Below are 16,784 nucleotides of genomic sequence, written 5' to 3'. Positions count from 1 at the left end.
AGACAGGGAGCAAGTGCTGGGCAGGAGACAGTACTGCCGCCGATGTAGGTCATAGAGCAGTGAGGTGGCTGAGGGCCCAGGTCTCAGACTGCGTAATGGCAGGGCCTTCTCCCTGCCACCCTCCCCCCCTTAAAAAAAACTGTTTAGCACTTTAACTTGCAGGTAGCATCCACTACTTACGTAGGCATTTTGTATAGTCACCCTTGCAGCATGGAGCGGGCGCAGGGCATACCACTGAGGAGGAAACAGCAAAGATCCGAGGCCAGCCCACAGGACAGTTAGTTCATACAGCAGAGGGTGACTTCAGACCCCAGCACAGTCTCCTTCACTACTCTCCCCACTCACGTGCCCTTTCCTGGGTGTCCTTGAGGCAGGAAGACACAAAAACTCCAAGACGAGAGCCTGTGACACATAGTGGGCCTTTCACGTCTGAGCCTGGTGCTTGTGATCATTTTCATTGCTGTGACAAAATACCTTTAAAAAGATTAAAAAAACAAACTTAAGAAGTAAAGGCTTATTTTAGCTTATGATGTCAGAAGTTTCAGGCTGTGGTAGCTGGCTCAGCCTGTGCATGGCAAGACAGAAAATCTTGGTGTAGAAACCCTATGTGGGGCAAAGTAGCTTACCCCATGGTGTTCAGGAGATGGAAAGGAAGGGCCAAAAGACAAGGCCGACCCTTCAAAGATATGCCCCAGTGTCCTCTTCTTCCTACTAGGCCCCAGGTCCTAAGAGAGTGTTTAGCTGGGATCTCACCAGTGAACCCGTCAGGGTCCAGTCACCTCTCGCTAGTGCGCAGGGCCCAGGCCTTGCAGTGTGAACTCGCACGGGAGAGACTTCCTACCAGACCATAGCAAGTGTGCATCCAGCACCATTGCACTCATAGGGACACATATCGTGAGTCACAGTGGCTTCTGCCTGTGGAATCTGTCCCCAGGGCTGTGGGGACACCCTCGGGAACTAGAGAAAGACTTGGGACTTGGGCTTGGAGCTTGTCTACTTGGGGAATGGCTCCTCGAGATTTCCTGCAGCTTTCAACTTGCTAAGAATGGCATGGCCTCCCACTGACGTTCTCATCTCCCCCAAGGTTTGGCGATACATCCCTACAGGAAGTCATCAACGTGGAGAGTTTGGTGCGGCTAAATTCCTACTTTGAGCAGTTTAAGGAGGTTTTGCCGGAGGACTGTGAGTATCCTTCCCTCATGGCGTGCTCCGCACCGCTTGTGCAGCCTTCAGTTTGGACGCCTGAGCTCCCGTTCTCTGCTTCCTGGCCCGCGGTCTGCCTGGCTCACCCTACTGTAACACGCTGCACATCAGTTTGTGTGCACAAATCCCTACACGAATGTATTTGAGCTGTTCTTTCTCTGCCCCTCCCTCGCGCGCATGCACGCATCCCACTCGCCTGGCTTGAGTCCACTCAGGATGGCGTCCCTGGTGCTACAGCCTTGCTCCCCTCTTCTTCAGTCACATCTCTTGTGCTACACATGCAGTGCTTCCTGCCACTCTGTCCTGCTTCTCGTTGGTGCATTCCATGGCAGACTGTGTGTACCTGCTGGGAGCCCCAGGGGTGGGGTGGGGTGCTTGGAGGCAGTCCAGAGATTCTGCACAAGCTGTCCATGTATTTCCATCCCTGGCATAGAGAGGAAGATGCAGAAAAGATGCTTCATACTGAGTGTTTGTGGGCAAGATGACCCTACCCCAGTCCCCCCAGAGGCAGTGGAATCCCGTGTTGTGCCCACATGCAGTTCTCTATCCTCCACATGAGGACACCTCAGAGAGGGCTCCGGCAGCCGCAACAGTCAGGGAGGATCCCAGAGCTGCTCTGCAGAGCTTTTAGCTGCGCAGGTCTCTCAGTTCACCCCAGCGAGCTCACCGAGCTTCTGCCATGCTGAGCTGGAAGGAGACAGCCCTGCCTCTCTGGGTACCACACAGGGTGCACAGATGCCTGTGCCTGACTGGAGATAAGTTTCATTTCTCTTGTGTGTGGGCTGGCTCCGTAGAGGAACAGTGTATGTCATCTAGGAAGACTAGCAGGCTGTTATAGCTGAGAACCGATGATGAAAGAACAATGCACAGAACACGTGCAGTCACCGATGAGCCAAGTGCTAGGCTAAGTGCCCTGCTCACTGTTCTGTGGTCATTGTTGTGAATCATAAGAAGTCATCATCAATATGTGTGTGCGGGGACCAAAGGCTTGCCTGCCTGTGGAACCCATGTGTGCGGGGGACCAAAGGCTTGCCTGCCTGTGGAACCCATGTGTGCGGGGGACCAAAGGCTTGCCTGCCTGTGGAACCCGTGTGTTGCGGGGACCAAAGGCTTGCCTGCCTGTGGAACCCGTGTGTGTGTGGGGACCAAAGGCTTGCCTGCCTGTGGAACCCGTGTGTGCGAGGGACCAAAGGCTTGCCTGTCTGTGGAACCCGTGTGTGTGTGGGGACCAAAGGCTTGCCTGTCTGTGGAACCGTGTGTGTGCGGGGGACCAAAGGCTTGCCTGCCTGTGGAACTCGTGTGTGTGTGGGGACCAAAGGCTTGCCTGCCTGTGGAACCCGTGTGTGCGGGGACCAAAGGCTTGCCTGCCTGTGGAACCCGTGTGTGTGTGTGGGGACCAAAGGCTTGCCTGCCTGTGGAACCCGTGTGTGTGCGGGGACCAAAGGCTTGCCTGCCTGTGGAACCATGTGTGTGCGGGGGACCAAAGGCTTGCCTGCCTGTGGAACCCGTGTGTGGGGGGGGACCAAAGGCTTGCCTGTCTGTGGAACCCATGTGTGCGGGGGACCAAAGGCTTGCCTGCCTGTGGAACCCATGTGCGCGGGGACCAAAGGCTTGCCTGCCTGTGGAACCCGTGTGTGTGCGGGGACCAAAGGCTTGTCTGCCTGTGGAACCCGTGTGTGCGGGGACCAAAGGCTTGCCTGCCTGTGGAACCCGTGTGTGTGCGGGGACCAAAGGCTTGCCTGCCTGTGGAACCCGTGTGTGTGCGGGGACCAAAGGCTTGTCTGCCTGTGGAACCCGTGTGTGCGGGGACCAAAGGCTTGCCTGCCTGTGGAACCCGTGTGTGTGCGGGGACCAAAGGCTTGCCTGCCTGTGGAACCATGTGTGTGCGGGGGACCAAAGGCTTGCCTGCCTGTGGAACCCGTGTGTGGGGGGGGACCAAAGGCTTGCCTGTCTGTGGAACCATGTGTGTGCGGGGGACCGAAGGCTTGCCTGCCTGTGGAACCCATGTGCGCGGGGACCAAAGGCTTGCCTGCCTGTGGAACCCGTGTGTGTGCGGGGACCAAAGGCTTGCCTGCCTGTGGAACCCGTGTGTGCGAGGGACCAAAGGCTTGCCTGCCTGTGGAACCTGTGTGTGCGAGGGACCAAAGGCTTGCCTGCCTGTGGAACCGGTGTGTGCGAGGGACCAAAGGCTTGCCTGCCTGTGGAACCTGTGTGTGCGAGGGACCAAAGGCTTGCCTGCCTGTGGAACCGGTGTGTGTGGGGACCAAAGGCTTGCCTACCTGAGGAACCCGTGTGTGCGAGGGACCAAAGGCTTGCCTGCCTGTGGAACCCGTGTGTGTACACAGTAGAGAAGGAGCCAGGAAAAGGTGTTGGCATTCACTTGGCAGTACTCCTTTGGGAAATGGAAAATGCTGCCTCTGCTTGGGCTCCATGGTATGCTGGTTAGGCTGGAGGAGGGGACACGGGGCTACAGGCAGGGAAGGCTGAGAGTGTCAGCAGAAACATCGTGTCCTCTGTGGCCCTCACCTGCTGCTGCCATGGCATGGTCACAGGCAGAGGCACAAGCAAGGGTCCGAGAGCCAGGTCCACTGGAGCCAACTCCGTGAGAACTTTAAACATATTGGCCTTAAGCATAGTAATACTTTGATAGTGTCCTAGTGAGGGGTTCTATTGCTGTGATATAACATCATGACCAAAAACAACTTGGAGAGAAAAAGGGTTATTTCAGCTTATACTTTTACTTTACAGTCCATTATCAAAGGAAGTCAGGGTGGGGACTCAAGGCTGGACCTGATGCAGAGGCCACGGAGGAGTGTAGCTTCTTGCCTTGTTCCCCATGACTCTCTCAGCCTGCTTCCTTATAGAATTCAGGTGCGGGGCTGGAGAGATGGCTCAGTGGTTAAGAGCGCTGCCTGCTCTTCCAAAGGTCCTGAGTTCAATTCCCAGCAACCACATGGTGGCTCATAACCATCTGTAATGTGATATGGCGCCCTCTTCTGGCTTTCAGGAGCACATGCAAGCAGAGTACTGTATACATAATAATAAATAAAGAAATCTTTAAAATAGAATTCAGGAGCACCAGCCCAGGGTGGTGACATCACTCACAACAGGATTATCTTACAGAAAATGTACCATGAACTTGCCCACAGCCAATCTGATAGAGGTCTGGTTTTGTCTTCCGAAACAACCTTAGCTGGTTTGATATGAAACTTGCCCGCACACATCATGGTCCAGGAACTTGTCCAGCCTCTAGTCCCTTCCAGGACTGAGCTGCAGGTCGTCAGTGAGGTGTCCTCCATTTCTTCCTTAGTGCTCATCATTAAAAACTTCTGTCAAGTCCTTGCCTTGTGCCAAGGGCTCTGTCTCCTATCTGACCAGCTGTGTGGGTGCTGATCTTACACACACTTGACAAACAAGAACATTGAGGTGTCAAGGGTGTGGCTCCCCAGATACCACACCAATCCCATGGCATCTTATTTTTACAGCTATAAGGGGAGAACCAAGCTGAGCACAGATGGAGGGGCCAGTGCTCCTCTGAGGATGGAGGGTGGGGTGGGGGTAGTGAGCATTACCATGGGCAGTCCTGTGGCCAGCATTTTGGAAGGTGCTCAAACACATGTCACCTCAGCCATAATCTTGAGGCTCTTTTAATAATGCGTGTGTGAAAAATCCCACAGTACCTTCAGAAGTGGTTGCCTTGTCTTTGATATTTGTCCCAGGTTTCTTGGGTGAAGCAAGATGACATGTGGGCTCGGGAGGTCCTGCAAAGGCCTGGAAACTTCCACAGTGGAAGAGGGAAGCTGTTAGGATTAGTGGGGTTCAGCATCCCTGGGCCATTCAGAAATTCTTCCTTCAAGCGTGAGTTGAGGTCTCCCATGGGAGGCTGCACTTCCAGACTCTCCCCAGGTTGTATCCACCCCTAATCAGGACCGTTGCTCTAAGCATTTGCATCCCCAGTGTCAGTGTGGAGACCAGACAGCTTGCCCTCACTTCTGGCGTGAGTTATTACAGCCCTTTGATGTTCCCTTCTCCAGCCTCTCAGGAGAGCCATTGAAAGATTAAGTCCCCTCCCTTGGATGGTGTCACCAATAGCAGTGAAGGAAATTCGGGGCTCAGCATCCTGGCAGGGGACTACTTCCTCAGCAGCGGGACCCCACTTCCACGAACTCCTCTTCTCTTCCAGGTCTACCTCGGTCTCGGAGTCAGACCTGCCTGCCAGAGCTGCTGCGTTTTCTGGGACAGAACGTCCATGCACGCAAGAATAAGAATGTGGACATCCTCTGGCAAGCTGCTGAGGTAGTCATCACAGTGCGGAAGGGTCACGGTGCACCTGCCAGCGCTCACCATAGTGATGACAGATCAGAACCCCAGCCAGTGGGGAGAGCACAGTGACCCCCAAGGAAAGGTCACTGCATAGGTTTGGTGATGCCGGAAGACACTGAGCATCTTGCCCTGAGTTCATTCTGAAAGGGCCACCTAGATTCCCACAACAGACCCAGAAGCTGTTTCTGGGACATTTACCAGGAAGGCTGATGTGCTGTCTCTTATGACCCCAGCTGACACCTTCGCCTACCTGGGTTGAGAGGTTCAGAGGGAAACCGGCTGCCTCTCATAGTTCCTTAGGGAGGAGATGATGTCGGAGATGATGTCGGAGATGGTGTGGGAGGAGATGGTGTGGGCGGAGATGATGTGGGAGATGGTGTGGGAGGAGATGGTGTGGGAGGAGATGGTGTGGGAGGAGATGGTGTGGGAGATGGTGTGGGAGGAGATGGTGTGGGAGGAGATGGTGTGGGAGGAGATGGTGTAGGAAGAGATGGTGTGGGTGATGTGGTCCACTGTGGATCTTCTTTGTCTGCCTCGGCTGCCCTTTGAGCTTTAATTATAATGAAACATACTTTGAAACAATGGGTAACAAAAGTCTTAACAAGGTTCACAGACAGCATTTTCCCATTTTCTCTTAGTTTTGGACCTAGTTTGGCATTGTCAGGCTAGGCCCATCAAATGGACACACAAAAAGAGAGTGTGCCTTCTCTTGGGTCTTTGCAGCACAGCAGGGGCGTTCTCCTTTCTGTTAGTTTGACGGAACCACTATAAAGTGACAGCCTCTTTCATAGGCGCCTTTGGGAACCCCCGAGAGCCAGCCTTTTTCCTGCAACACAATGCAGAGGGACATGGACAGATGCTGAGCAACGGACTAGAGCCTCCCTTCCCTTACTGATCCATTCTTAGAACAGCACAGTGACTGACGGCTTTGCTGTGTACACATCCATGTACGCCTTGTGTGGAGACTTGCTCTCCGTCCCTTGCATGCTCCAGAGCAAGCATGAGTTAGATGTGGGGCATCTGACCCTCCCTGTCAATCCGGGATGCAGATCTTCTAGCCCTGTAGTTTTGTTCCTAGTGGAGCCCCAGGCATAGATGCATAGATTCAGGGATGTGGAGTTCTCAGGAACCTTTGTATGTTGCCCATATGGTCATCTGTGGGGTACAGTGGATATGGAACAGCAGGGCCATGCCACCTTGTGTCCCTTAGAGTCATTCTTCTTCTGAATCTTTTTGTATATGAACAAACTCCCAGCTAGTCAGCTGAAAAACTCTCAGTCAGGTCTAGCTTATCTCATATGTGGGGAGACCCAGTCCGAGCCCCGGAGCCGCCTGCAGACCTGGCCTGGGAGCCTAGCACTGCAGATCCCTTCTTGTACCGGGGCTGCTGTGTTTAGGAGCCAGGAATCTAGGATCGTATCTAGAAATGAATGGACGTGCCCTGGTGTTCTTGCAATGGGGGAGGGGTTACACTAGCATGTCCAGGGACAAGGGGACCGTGTGAGTGGCAGTAGCTTTCCTTGGCTGGGTTATCCTCTGTGTCCTCATTTCTCTGGGCTGAACATGCCAGGAAGGCTCAGCGTGGCTTAAAGAGATAGCTGGTAAGGGTCAGTGCAAAACAGTGATGGCCAAAAGTCTCTAGAAGGAACATCCCTTGGGAGAACACACAGGGACAGATTGTACTGAGGGATGGCAGTGTGGGCAGAGATGAGGTGGCAGGGCCCTCCAAGGACTCTTGTTTGGAGTTAACTTTGGTTCTGATAGCTGGAGAGCCAAGCAGTCAGGCTGGGAGATGCTGCTGACGTTCCCGCCAGGCCTGTGGGGCACTGCCTTTCTGCTGCCTGTTCTCTCCTAAGAGCCTGTCTCTTGTTGGCAGGTCTGTCGCCGCCTCAACGGGGTCCGATTCACCAGCTGCAAGAGTGCTAAGGACCGCACTGCCATGTCAGTGACTCTGGAGCAGTGCCTGATCCTGCAGCACGAGCACGGCATGGCCCCGCAGGTCTTCACCCAGGCCCTGGAGTGCATGCGCAGGTGAGTGAGGGCGACTGTCAGGCTGCGCCAGCCCAGCCACTTGCACCCCCTTTGCTGTGTAAACTGCAGATGAGCCAGGCCCCTGCCCCCAGGGGGCCCTAAACTTCCAGCACAGTTAAGTTTTTACCACTACGCAAACTACTGTCAAACTCGGGCAGTATTCTCTTAGAAGGCCAAGGGGACAAGCCAGCACCCCCTGAACAGAACTGAACTGACTCAGCAGAGTGGTGGGCAGGCTCGGGGTCAAACAATTCAACAGGGACGGGGAGCACCTGGCTGTGGTGGGGTTTAGGGTCCTCGCTTTCTCAGCAGGCAGCTGCTTTTACATAGTATGTATGTACGCATTGTATACTTCCAAACTCCAGGGAAGAAACCGTGTGTCTGCAGGTTGCACTGGTTTGCTCGCTGCCTCTCCAGTAGTTGGACAGAGGTTGCTCTCATGAGCAAATTGTCCAGTGAGTGTTCTCTGGTGGTAGCTGTCTGTGTGCCCTGGCCACTTCCCCCTAAGGCAGCAGATGTGTTTGCAGAATGAAACCCAGAATTCAGATTGTCCTCTGTTAATGGATGCCTTGTTTCAAGCACTGCTGGGATGCTCCCTACCTCGCATACCAAAAGAAAGGATAAGAAACCTGGTTCTCCTGTCTCCTTTGACGTACTCACCAATGCTGTTCCAGTCTCGTTTCCAACAGTCACTTCTACTGAATGTTCTGCATCGTGTGTCCTCTCACCAAATTCTTTAAAGCGTTCAATTCTCTTATCCTTTCTGTATGTTTCCGCTATTTGACCTTCTCACAAAGTGATGCCCGAGCTCACGCCTCTTGATAGCAGCAAAAATGGCGTCATTCTGTTCCTGTTTTGTCTCCACGTCCATTTAAACCTCTCCGTTAAAGTTTATCACTCCGTGCCTCTGTCCCTAGTGACGGAAAAGCAGAGGTGTCTTGGAGGCATAGGGCTCTGTGTGCAGAATCTGTACAGACTTGTAGCCTCCACGCCGCATGACTCTGGTTCCAAGGGCGGCAGCCATTCTGTGCCCGTTATTCGTGCTGTTGTGGAAAGGCTGGTGTAGTGAACCACAGATGCCTGAGGAAGTGAGGACAAGCCAGGCAGGAACCCCTCTGGTTGTACAGCAAAGGCTGTGACCAGCGTCCTTCAAAGGCACACCCCAGGCACCACTACCTCCCACTGTGCTCTCAGGCTGTACCCCAGTAATAGTGTAATGAGTTACAAGCCAGCCAATGGATTGATGTATTGAGAAAGCAGAGCCCTCACTCCCATCGCAGCCTCCTCTCGCTGGAGCCCAGGCCCTTGACACACAAGCTCCCGTCTGTTTAGAGACCACAACTTCCTTGGCCCAGCTTTGCCTGTGCCTCATTCTGGGCAAATTTGAGTTTTCAGACCTTTCGGTTCTTTGCTAGGATGTAGCGTGGATGGCCTCCAGTTTGGCTTCCAGTTGAGTTTGTTCCCATTGGAGAGAAGCCTCTAAGTCTTTAGTGTCCTCATGTGTTTGGCGTTCTGGCCATCTAAGCCTCGGAACTGCCCATGAAGCGCTGCTTATGGCGGTCTCTGCTTCTCTGTCCTCTTCCCAACTCCTCCTGAGTCTGAGGCTCCAGCAGTCACAGGACCCCACTTCTCTAGGACAAATCTGTGTGTTGCTCAGTTTCCCAAGTGGACTCAGTGGCGAGGCAGTCTCCTAGGAAGGGCGTGGCAGAGCACAGATGCTCACTTCGCAATAAGCAGGACACAGAGAGTGACAGATGCACCCTTTAAAGACACATGCCACTGCCAGTGCTCCAGTTAGTAAGCTCCCATCCACACTCTGGCAAGAAACTCTATAGCCAGTGGGCCATGCCCAGGAGGAGGAGGGACGCTGGTTGATAGGGTTCCTACAGGAGTAGGGAGAGACTTGGGGGTAGACATGACTCACCATTATATAAATGCATGGACCTGGCGAGGTGACTCGGTGCGTAAAGGGGCTTGCCACCAAGAATGCGGACCTGAGTTTGATCACTGCGACCCACATGGTAGATGGAGAGAGCCAACTCTTGCAAATCACGCATGCCCCACCCACCCCTACACACCATGGCACATGAATAAATGTAATTTAGAAGATTTTAAAGACACGTACTCTCCTGACACCCTCCAACATGGCCCATCTTCCACAGGTACCATCTCCCAATCTGTTAGTTTATGATGAAGGCAGAGGCCTTGCCCACCATGTCACAGAAGTCCCACCTTGAGCAAGCACTGCCTTCTGCTCAGGCCTTCAACACATGACCCTTTGGTAGAGGAACACCTCACAGACTGTAACAGCACATTTGGCACATCATTTTTGTAGATCTCGAGCAATTTGAATACAGGTTAGTAAGTTGCACAGTCTCGGTGTCCTGGAGCATCATTCCTGTCACCACTGTGAGCTCAGAGGCTGTTCAGTTAGGGTTGTGCTGCTGTGCTGTTTAGGAAATGGACACCAAGATCATGAGCAAGGGATGACCTTCCTAGGAAAGGAACGCACTGCCTGCTCTCCCTCCCCCTCTCCCTCTCTGTCTCTCTCTCTCCTCTCTCTCTGTTTCTCTCCATCTCTCTCTCCTCTCTCTCTCCCTCCCTCTCTCTCTCTCTCTCCCTCCCCTCTTTTCTCCCCCCCATCTCTCCTTTTCTGTCTCTGTCTCTCTCCCTCTCTCCTTGTCTCTCTGCCTCTTTGTCTCTGTCTCATTCAACACATTCCCTGTCTTTAACCACAGAAATTTATGGCATCTAAAATCTGTACAGTGGACACACTTTAGTTTAATGATGACTTTCAAGCTGGTCCACTGTCCTCAGCACAGTAACAGTGCTCACCATTGCCCTCTGCTGACCCTGAAGTGCCTTTGTTTTCAGGTGACACAGTCACACCAACATCTGTGTTTTCTGGATTAGCATTTGTAGTGAGGACACATTCTGTTAGTCATGCATAAGTCTGTGGCCACAGTGTAGACCAGCACTGCAGCAGAGAGCCCCAAAGAAGACAGTAGTGGATCCCAGCAATGCCCTGAGTAGAGCAGCGCGTTTGGTTCTCTTGCTTTCTCGCTGTGTCTTTTCAGATGATAAACTATGAGCCGGGAGCGGCCCTGACACTGTCCTGACTCTTGGAGGCATGCAGGCACACTTGTGCACACACATCCCTCCTCCCCACACACCACAGGCACATGTGCACGTGGCAGCAATGACAATAATGACTGATCTGTAGTGGCTGCCCACATGTGCAACATGAGTTTTTGTACCAGGCCCCACCTCAAGCCCCCACTGTATAGGAACATGAAGTTGGATCTGATTTCACCTACTCAGTTGCTATAAGTTATGTGGGCTGCGCCAGCCCCCTCCTGGCTGGGGCTGAGGGTAATGGCACAGGCAGAGGTGGCCTCTGTCCCATGTTAGGAATGAAGTCACCAAATAGTTCTCCTGGGCAGCTGCAGTGGCCCACCAAGCAGCCCTGGCAGACACTGTAATAAACACTCTGTGCTAGCCAGCTCGCAGTGTCCCCTGTCAGAAGCACATCCCAGCAGGGCCAGTCTAGAGCTTACAGCTTTTGCGCTACCGAAGGCATCTTGAAGTTCCTGCCGTGTCCTGAGAAGAGTCCGCGGTAGTGCTGCAGTCCCCAGCCGTGTGATCGGACACCATCCGACCACAGAACATCTTTTACTTTTTTGGTGCTAGGGCTTGAGCCCAGGGCCTAGTGCCAGTTAGCACAGTTTACCACGGAGCTACGCTCAGCCCCCAGGACATTTTTTTTCTTTAGCACTAAAAGAAGGAAAAGTCCCAAATTTCTGTTGTGAATTTGGTTGACTCCATTTTGATAGATCATCTTCTAGAATGGCATCTTACAAATATGCCCCTCCCCCCACCCCCACCCCGACACTCAGGCAGACTCAAGGCAGGCGGGGGGAGCACACTGCACTGGGTTGACACCGGGGAAATGCTTTTTGTTTGTGTGATTGATCAAGAGGCAGCTCTGTCCCCTCCCTCCCCGAGGCACCTGTGAGAAGGTCAAAGCCCCACGGTTCTTCATGTTCAGCTTGCTTCTCAGACACCCCCGTCTGCAGCATGTGGGGCCCGGCGGGCGGCATGGAGCTGTGCTTGGCCAGTCGAGAGAGGGTGAACATGGAAAACCATCCTTTCAACCTACATGTGTTTAATTTTGGTAGACTACAGTATTTTTTTCTTATTTTTCACTTCTCTTTCTCTCCTTTTTTTCCTGTGCCTGTGCTGGTTTTGTTTGGTCTTCTGTTCACACCTTCCCTGCACCTCATTTTTGTTTCTGTGTGGCTCATTCCACCTTTTTTTTTTTTTTTAAATCTTATCTTTTGGTTGTCCTTTCTCCCCATGCTTTTGGGTAAAATCCATCGCATGTGTCTTTTTTCTTTCTTTCTTTCTTTTCTTTTTCCCCTTTCTTTTCCTTTCTCCCAACTTTTTCCTTTTCACAGCGTTGGAACACGGGAGGTAGTCACCCAGAAGAACTTGAGCGGCCTGGGGCCCATCCGAGACCTAAGGCTAGACCCCAGCCTCCTGTGTTCTATCCCCTTATTGGCGCTGAGCCCCAATTTACTGATTGTGTGGCTCTTTCTGAGCATAGCATACCTGTTGGCTAAATTGCGTTGCAAATAAGTGTCATTGTGAAAAAAATTAATCAGTCACAAGATAGACAAAAGTGCCCGAATATGGCCAGCCACCGTGTACCAAACGGGACAGAAGGAAGGTGTCAAAGCGAGGTCTGCCAAGAAATATCTCATGCCTTACAGTTTGATGTTTGGTTCTTCCGAACTGTAAATCCCTGCCAAATTATCTCACCGAGAGGACTCGTTCATTTTGACTGTGTAGCGTCTTCAGTGCTTGTACCGTGCTCTTCTGGTGCCCTGCGATTGCATTACTTAGCTGGCCTGGAACTACCTGTACCAAATAGCTTACCTTCTGATGTGTAACTCTTTATTACCTGTACATCTCATGTGCCCTGTTCCAAGAGAAAGGGATGCTGTCTGAGAAGAGTTTGTATATTTGATACTATTCCTTAAGTGTATTGCTAACCGTCCTTGCCTTTTGGAGAAAAGTGATGGGAGAAAGAGCCAGTGTATCTATAAGCCCCTGCTTACCAGAGCCGTGTGTACTTGCTGCTGTCCTTCCAGCGTAGTCCTGGGAGTGCAGTAGCAAACAGTTCCTCAGCTCCAGCTATTTCCACTTGGTGACAACACAGCTGTGGATACAGGAGCGTGTGCCACCAAGTCCAGCACACAAAGATTACATGTTGCATGTGACTTCAGGGTTGGTTGCTCTTAATACACGTAGCAGCAACAGCTACATACTTTTCCTTGAAATGACATTTTTTAAATTTAAAAACTGTATGTTTAATTGCAGATAAAGTCTAGATATCTTTGTTTTTCCTTTTCCAATACGATAACATTAATAATGAATAACAACAACAAAATGAAAGGCAATGATCCAAAAGCGAGGTGCAAGTTTTGGCAGTTGTGAGAGATGGAGCTGTGAGGAAGAGGGCTAGTGGTGGGCCTCGCCACTGTCACTGCTAGTTGTAGCGTGGTGCTGCTGCTGAAACAGGAATGGCATGTCACCCTGACATTCACATGTGGCAGAGAGTGACTATCCTCTGTAAATTACCCATGATGCTATGAGCCTCGTGTAAGAAAGAGTGATGCCTTCTCCATCTTCTGCTTCCTGTCGGGTTAGGATTCTGACTTTGCCTTCCAGGTAGATGAAGAGATTTCTTTTCCTGAGTCTGGTAGAAAGCCTGGAGTGAGAGGCTGGAGCTTCTAGCAGCTTGACATTGTTGCGTCCACAGACCCGTACGCCTTAAGTCTGGTCCCTCTATTTTCCTGACTGTACTTGGAGGATTTTTTGACTTGACTTCCTCTAAAAGAGTGAGGCCTGGCAGCTGCAGAAGCAGTTAGTAGGGAACACCCAATGCCAGACTGAATCTGTAAAATGGGCTGGTAAGGCCGTCCTCACCATAGCTAGGGAGTCCCCTTCTTTTCCGGATCCCCAGGACAGTGTCTCACGTAAGTGTGGTGACAGCTCTGTAGCAACTTTCAGTTTAGCACCTCACCCACGGCCAGCCAACATTAGTCACCAGACAGGCCTGTCATTCAGCAGTTCTTTGAGAGGAATATTTGATAAGATGCCCTTTCACCTCAAAGCATGTGCTTCAGGCCTCTAGGACCATTTCATTTGCTTCATTGGATAGGGGAGAGAGCCCACAGCTTCCTTGCATCCTCATCCCACGGCCTCCCATCCCTGCTCTAGGTTGATACCCTCCTGATACCAGGGAGGGTACCAAGGAGATGAGTCATTTCCAGGGTTGTGCTGTGGCCAAGCAGAGACCATGGACAAGTGGGGGAGTCTACAGAGTAACTACTGCCCCCTCTGTCCCCTGGGGACCAGGATGACCATAGCTCTTTGCAGGGACTCTCCAAGAGCGCTGGGACGTAGTGGCTGGTTAGATCCTCAGCCTGAGGCAGAGGCGGCTCCGCATATGGTCTGCTGTGGTGCCAACCACCTTCCTGTCCCACATGGCCTTGGCTTTGGGGGTAAGAGAGAAATGGCTCAGAAAGGCAAGTGGTGGGGTTCCTTGTTGCTCTCCTCCATGGGTGAGCAGAGTGCAGTACAGCACCCGGGGCCTCCAGGACAAAAGGCTGCCCTGGATTAAACTCAGTACCACATTTGAGTTCTGCATTTCCTTTCCCCCTAATGCATGGGGAGTGCAGAGACCCACCTTAGTATGATCATCTTTTATGCTGTATTTTAATGTCATTAGGGCCCTTTGCTCATGAAATGAAATACGCATTCAAAACCTTGTCTACTTCAGCAGGAAATGAGGAGATCACTGTTGCTGTTGAGTGATGGCGTCTGGGTTGCTTTGGAGTAATCCGGAGCTGTGATGCAGACAGTCAGTACTGCACCCTGTGCAGCCAGCAGCTCTTAATGTAGGAAGCCATGCTCTGTGTCCTTGTCGGGTGGCCTTAGGTAATGGCTGCGTGAGTTCTCTGAGCCAGGCTGCCTGGCACTGCTTGCTCCTGTGGCATTCGGGCAGGGACGCTGAAACAGGGCCATGTTCCTTCCACAAGTCACGCCCCATGTCTGCTGTGGCCTGGCCTCAGCCTGGGGCCTTCAGATGAACTCTAAAGTAGGAGCTTTCACCCCAGAAAAGGGAAACCAGAGGTCTTTAGCACAGTCCTTTTAGACTTTCCATTCAGATTTCCAAAGTTGATGTCCTTGAAATGAAGTAACTTTTGAGATAATAAAAAAGAATCAAGCTGTACAGTAACTAAATGTCTTTTGCTACAATCTGCCTGAAATCTTGCCGTGTGTTATGGCCCCCTAATGACACTGTAGCAGTGTTGTCAGTGAAAGTGTGTCTCAGGCCATCATGCTGGGACATACATTACCACCTCTTCAGGCCTAGTCCCGAGCCTTCCAGCCAGGTCATGACACCTGGAGATTGTGCTGATAGTGGCAGCGCGCTCGCGTGCGCGCGCGCACGCGCATGCACACACACACACACACACACACACACACACACACACACACGCATACACATGTACACATGACAGGCATATCCGCCTGGACACCAACACACGGGAGACACAGTTTGATTTAAAAACCAAGTTAAAGGCATAATCTGAATTGTAAATTAACGTATTGGTGTACCATGTATGCAGCGAGCTAAACGTAGTGTTAGTTCCTGTCCCAGGTAAATACAGAGCCGGGCAGGGTTTCTGAGTTCAGAGGACTTGTCTGTCTAAATGGAGAAGCCAGGCATGAGGCAGTCTGTTAACCACGGAGCTTCCACAGCGAGCTCACTGTGCACAGCCTCCTAGAGCTTCTGCTTTAAATAGATTTATATTTTTATCCGGTTACTGAGTGTTCAGCAGATGCTGTCATTTGCTCTGGGTGGCCCAGGGTTTGCTCAGGTGACACATCTAGCCTAAGGCTTGATGCTCCGGAACAAGGATGTGCACGGTGGCTGGAGCAGTTAACAGCAGTGGGCGGATGCTTTTCCAAACAGCCCGGGCCTGCTCTCTTTTGAAGAAACATGACTGTCTCACCCAAAACTGCTTGACATGTTTTTCGTGAGGGGACTGTCATCTACATTTTGAAAAGCTTGAGATGCTATTTTTTAAAAAAATGTATGTTATGTGGTCTTCATAGAATTTGGAATACTTTTTGAAATCACTGTTTCTTGGTAACTGCAAATTTTACATCTCAGAAGAGGGATTTTTTTTTTCAACTGAATTTGACAACAACTTGATTTCATTAATACTCTTTGAACATTTTTATAAAACACATTTTGCTGTTCGTGGGAAGGCATTTATATTCAAAATCATTTTTGGCTATTAATCATATGCCCACCACAGACAGCTCACTTTAGGGTCTTCTTCATCCTCTTGGGCACCATTTGTTTGCCCCTGGGTTGCTGTGACAAGCCTCTATTAAGTACAGCTGAGATTCATTCTGGTGGTGAGTTCTCCAAGGGGAGAGCACCTATGGGCTCACACTGGGCTCATGAAAGCAGCTCACCTGGAGAACAGTGGCTAGCACCACCACGAGGTCCGCGGAGCCGTTAGCACATCAGCCTGATAGCCCTGAGGACCTGTTTGCAGACAGCGCTTGGGCCTGTATGGGAGGGAGCTCAGCACAGCTGCCCTTAGGTGGAGACAGGTATCGGAACAGCCTCCTCCGACAGATGGGTTTTTCTAACTGTTGAATTCTGCAAGGAAAATCAGCATGCGGGGTTGGAGGTGGTATGGCTTTGCTAACATACAAACGGTACCGTGTTTCAGAAGCTGTGGTTAGAGTTAAATATCCCTATTCACTCAGTTTGCTGTGTAATAACCTTTGACCCACGTTATGGTAGAACCCCGGTTACCCAAGCCCAAGATACACACAAAATCATGTACTACAAAACTGTGTCTGCTTAGATACAACATCGCTCTGGCACTCCAGCCACAGCTGCATCCACAGCTGCATCCACAGCTGCAGCCAGCATGTGCCCATCTCTGTGCTTTCTTACCCACTTTGTCCAGAAACCACCATCTTATGTGTGCGTTTGTTGTAAATGAGTCCGGCACCCATTTTAATTAATCTTTTTTTAATGCTATGAAAATAATCAGTTCATTTCATCTTAGCTTAAGTCTTTTCTTTTTTTCCTTTTTTACTGCTGTCATTTCTTGTGCTTGTTTTTCCCC

At 51.4% G+C, this 16,784-nt stretch overlaps 1 protein-coding gene across 11 annotated transcripts in view; it reads left to right on the top strand.

Annotated features, from left to right (window-relative positions):
- The window catches only part of INPP4A (inositol polyphosphate-4-phosphatase type I A), a 134,257-nt gene that overhangs the window by 115,038 nt on the left and 2,435 nt on the right, over window positions 1–16,784 (top strand). For 6 of the 11 annotated variants that reach the window (XM_084754607.1, XM_084754611.1, XM_084754613.1 and 3 more), the window contains 4 exons: window positions 1,085–1,182; window positions 5,387–5,499; window positions 7,403–7,557; window positions 12,015–16,780. In XM_084754607.1, the coding sequence (XP_084610733.1) occupies window positions 1,085–1,182; window positions 5,387–5,499; window positions 7,403–7,557; window positions 12,015–12,195 (547 nt within the window). In that variant the 3' untranslated portion in view covers window positions 12,196–16,780. Of the gene's footprint in view, window positions 1–1,084; window positions 1,183–5,386; window positions 5,500–7,402; window positions 7,558–12,014; window positions 16,781–16,784 lie in introns of those variants that run through there. The other 5 variants (XM_084754609.1, XM_084754606.1, XM_084754605.1 and 2 more) reach the window with 1 other exon arrangement.

Source organism: Acomys minous, assembly GCF_964271855.1.
Source record: "Acomys minous genome assembly, chromosome: 13".
NCBI classification, from domain to species: domain Eukaryota; kingdom Metazoa; phylum Chordata; class Mammalia; order Rodentia; family Muridae; genus Acomys; species Acomys minous.
This window is presented reverse-complemented; position numbering and strand designations above follow the sequence as displayed.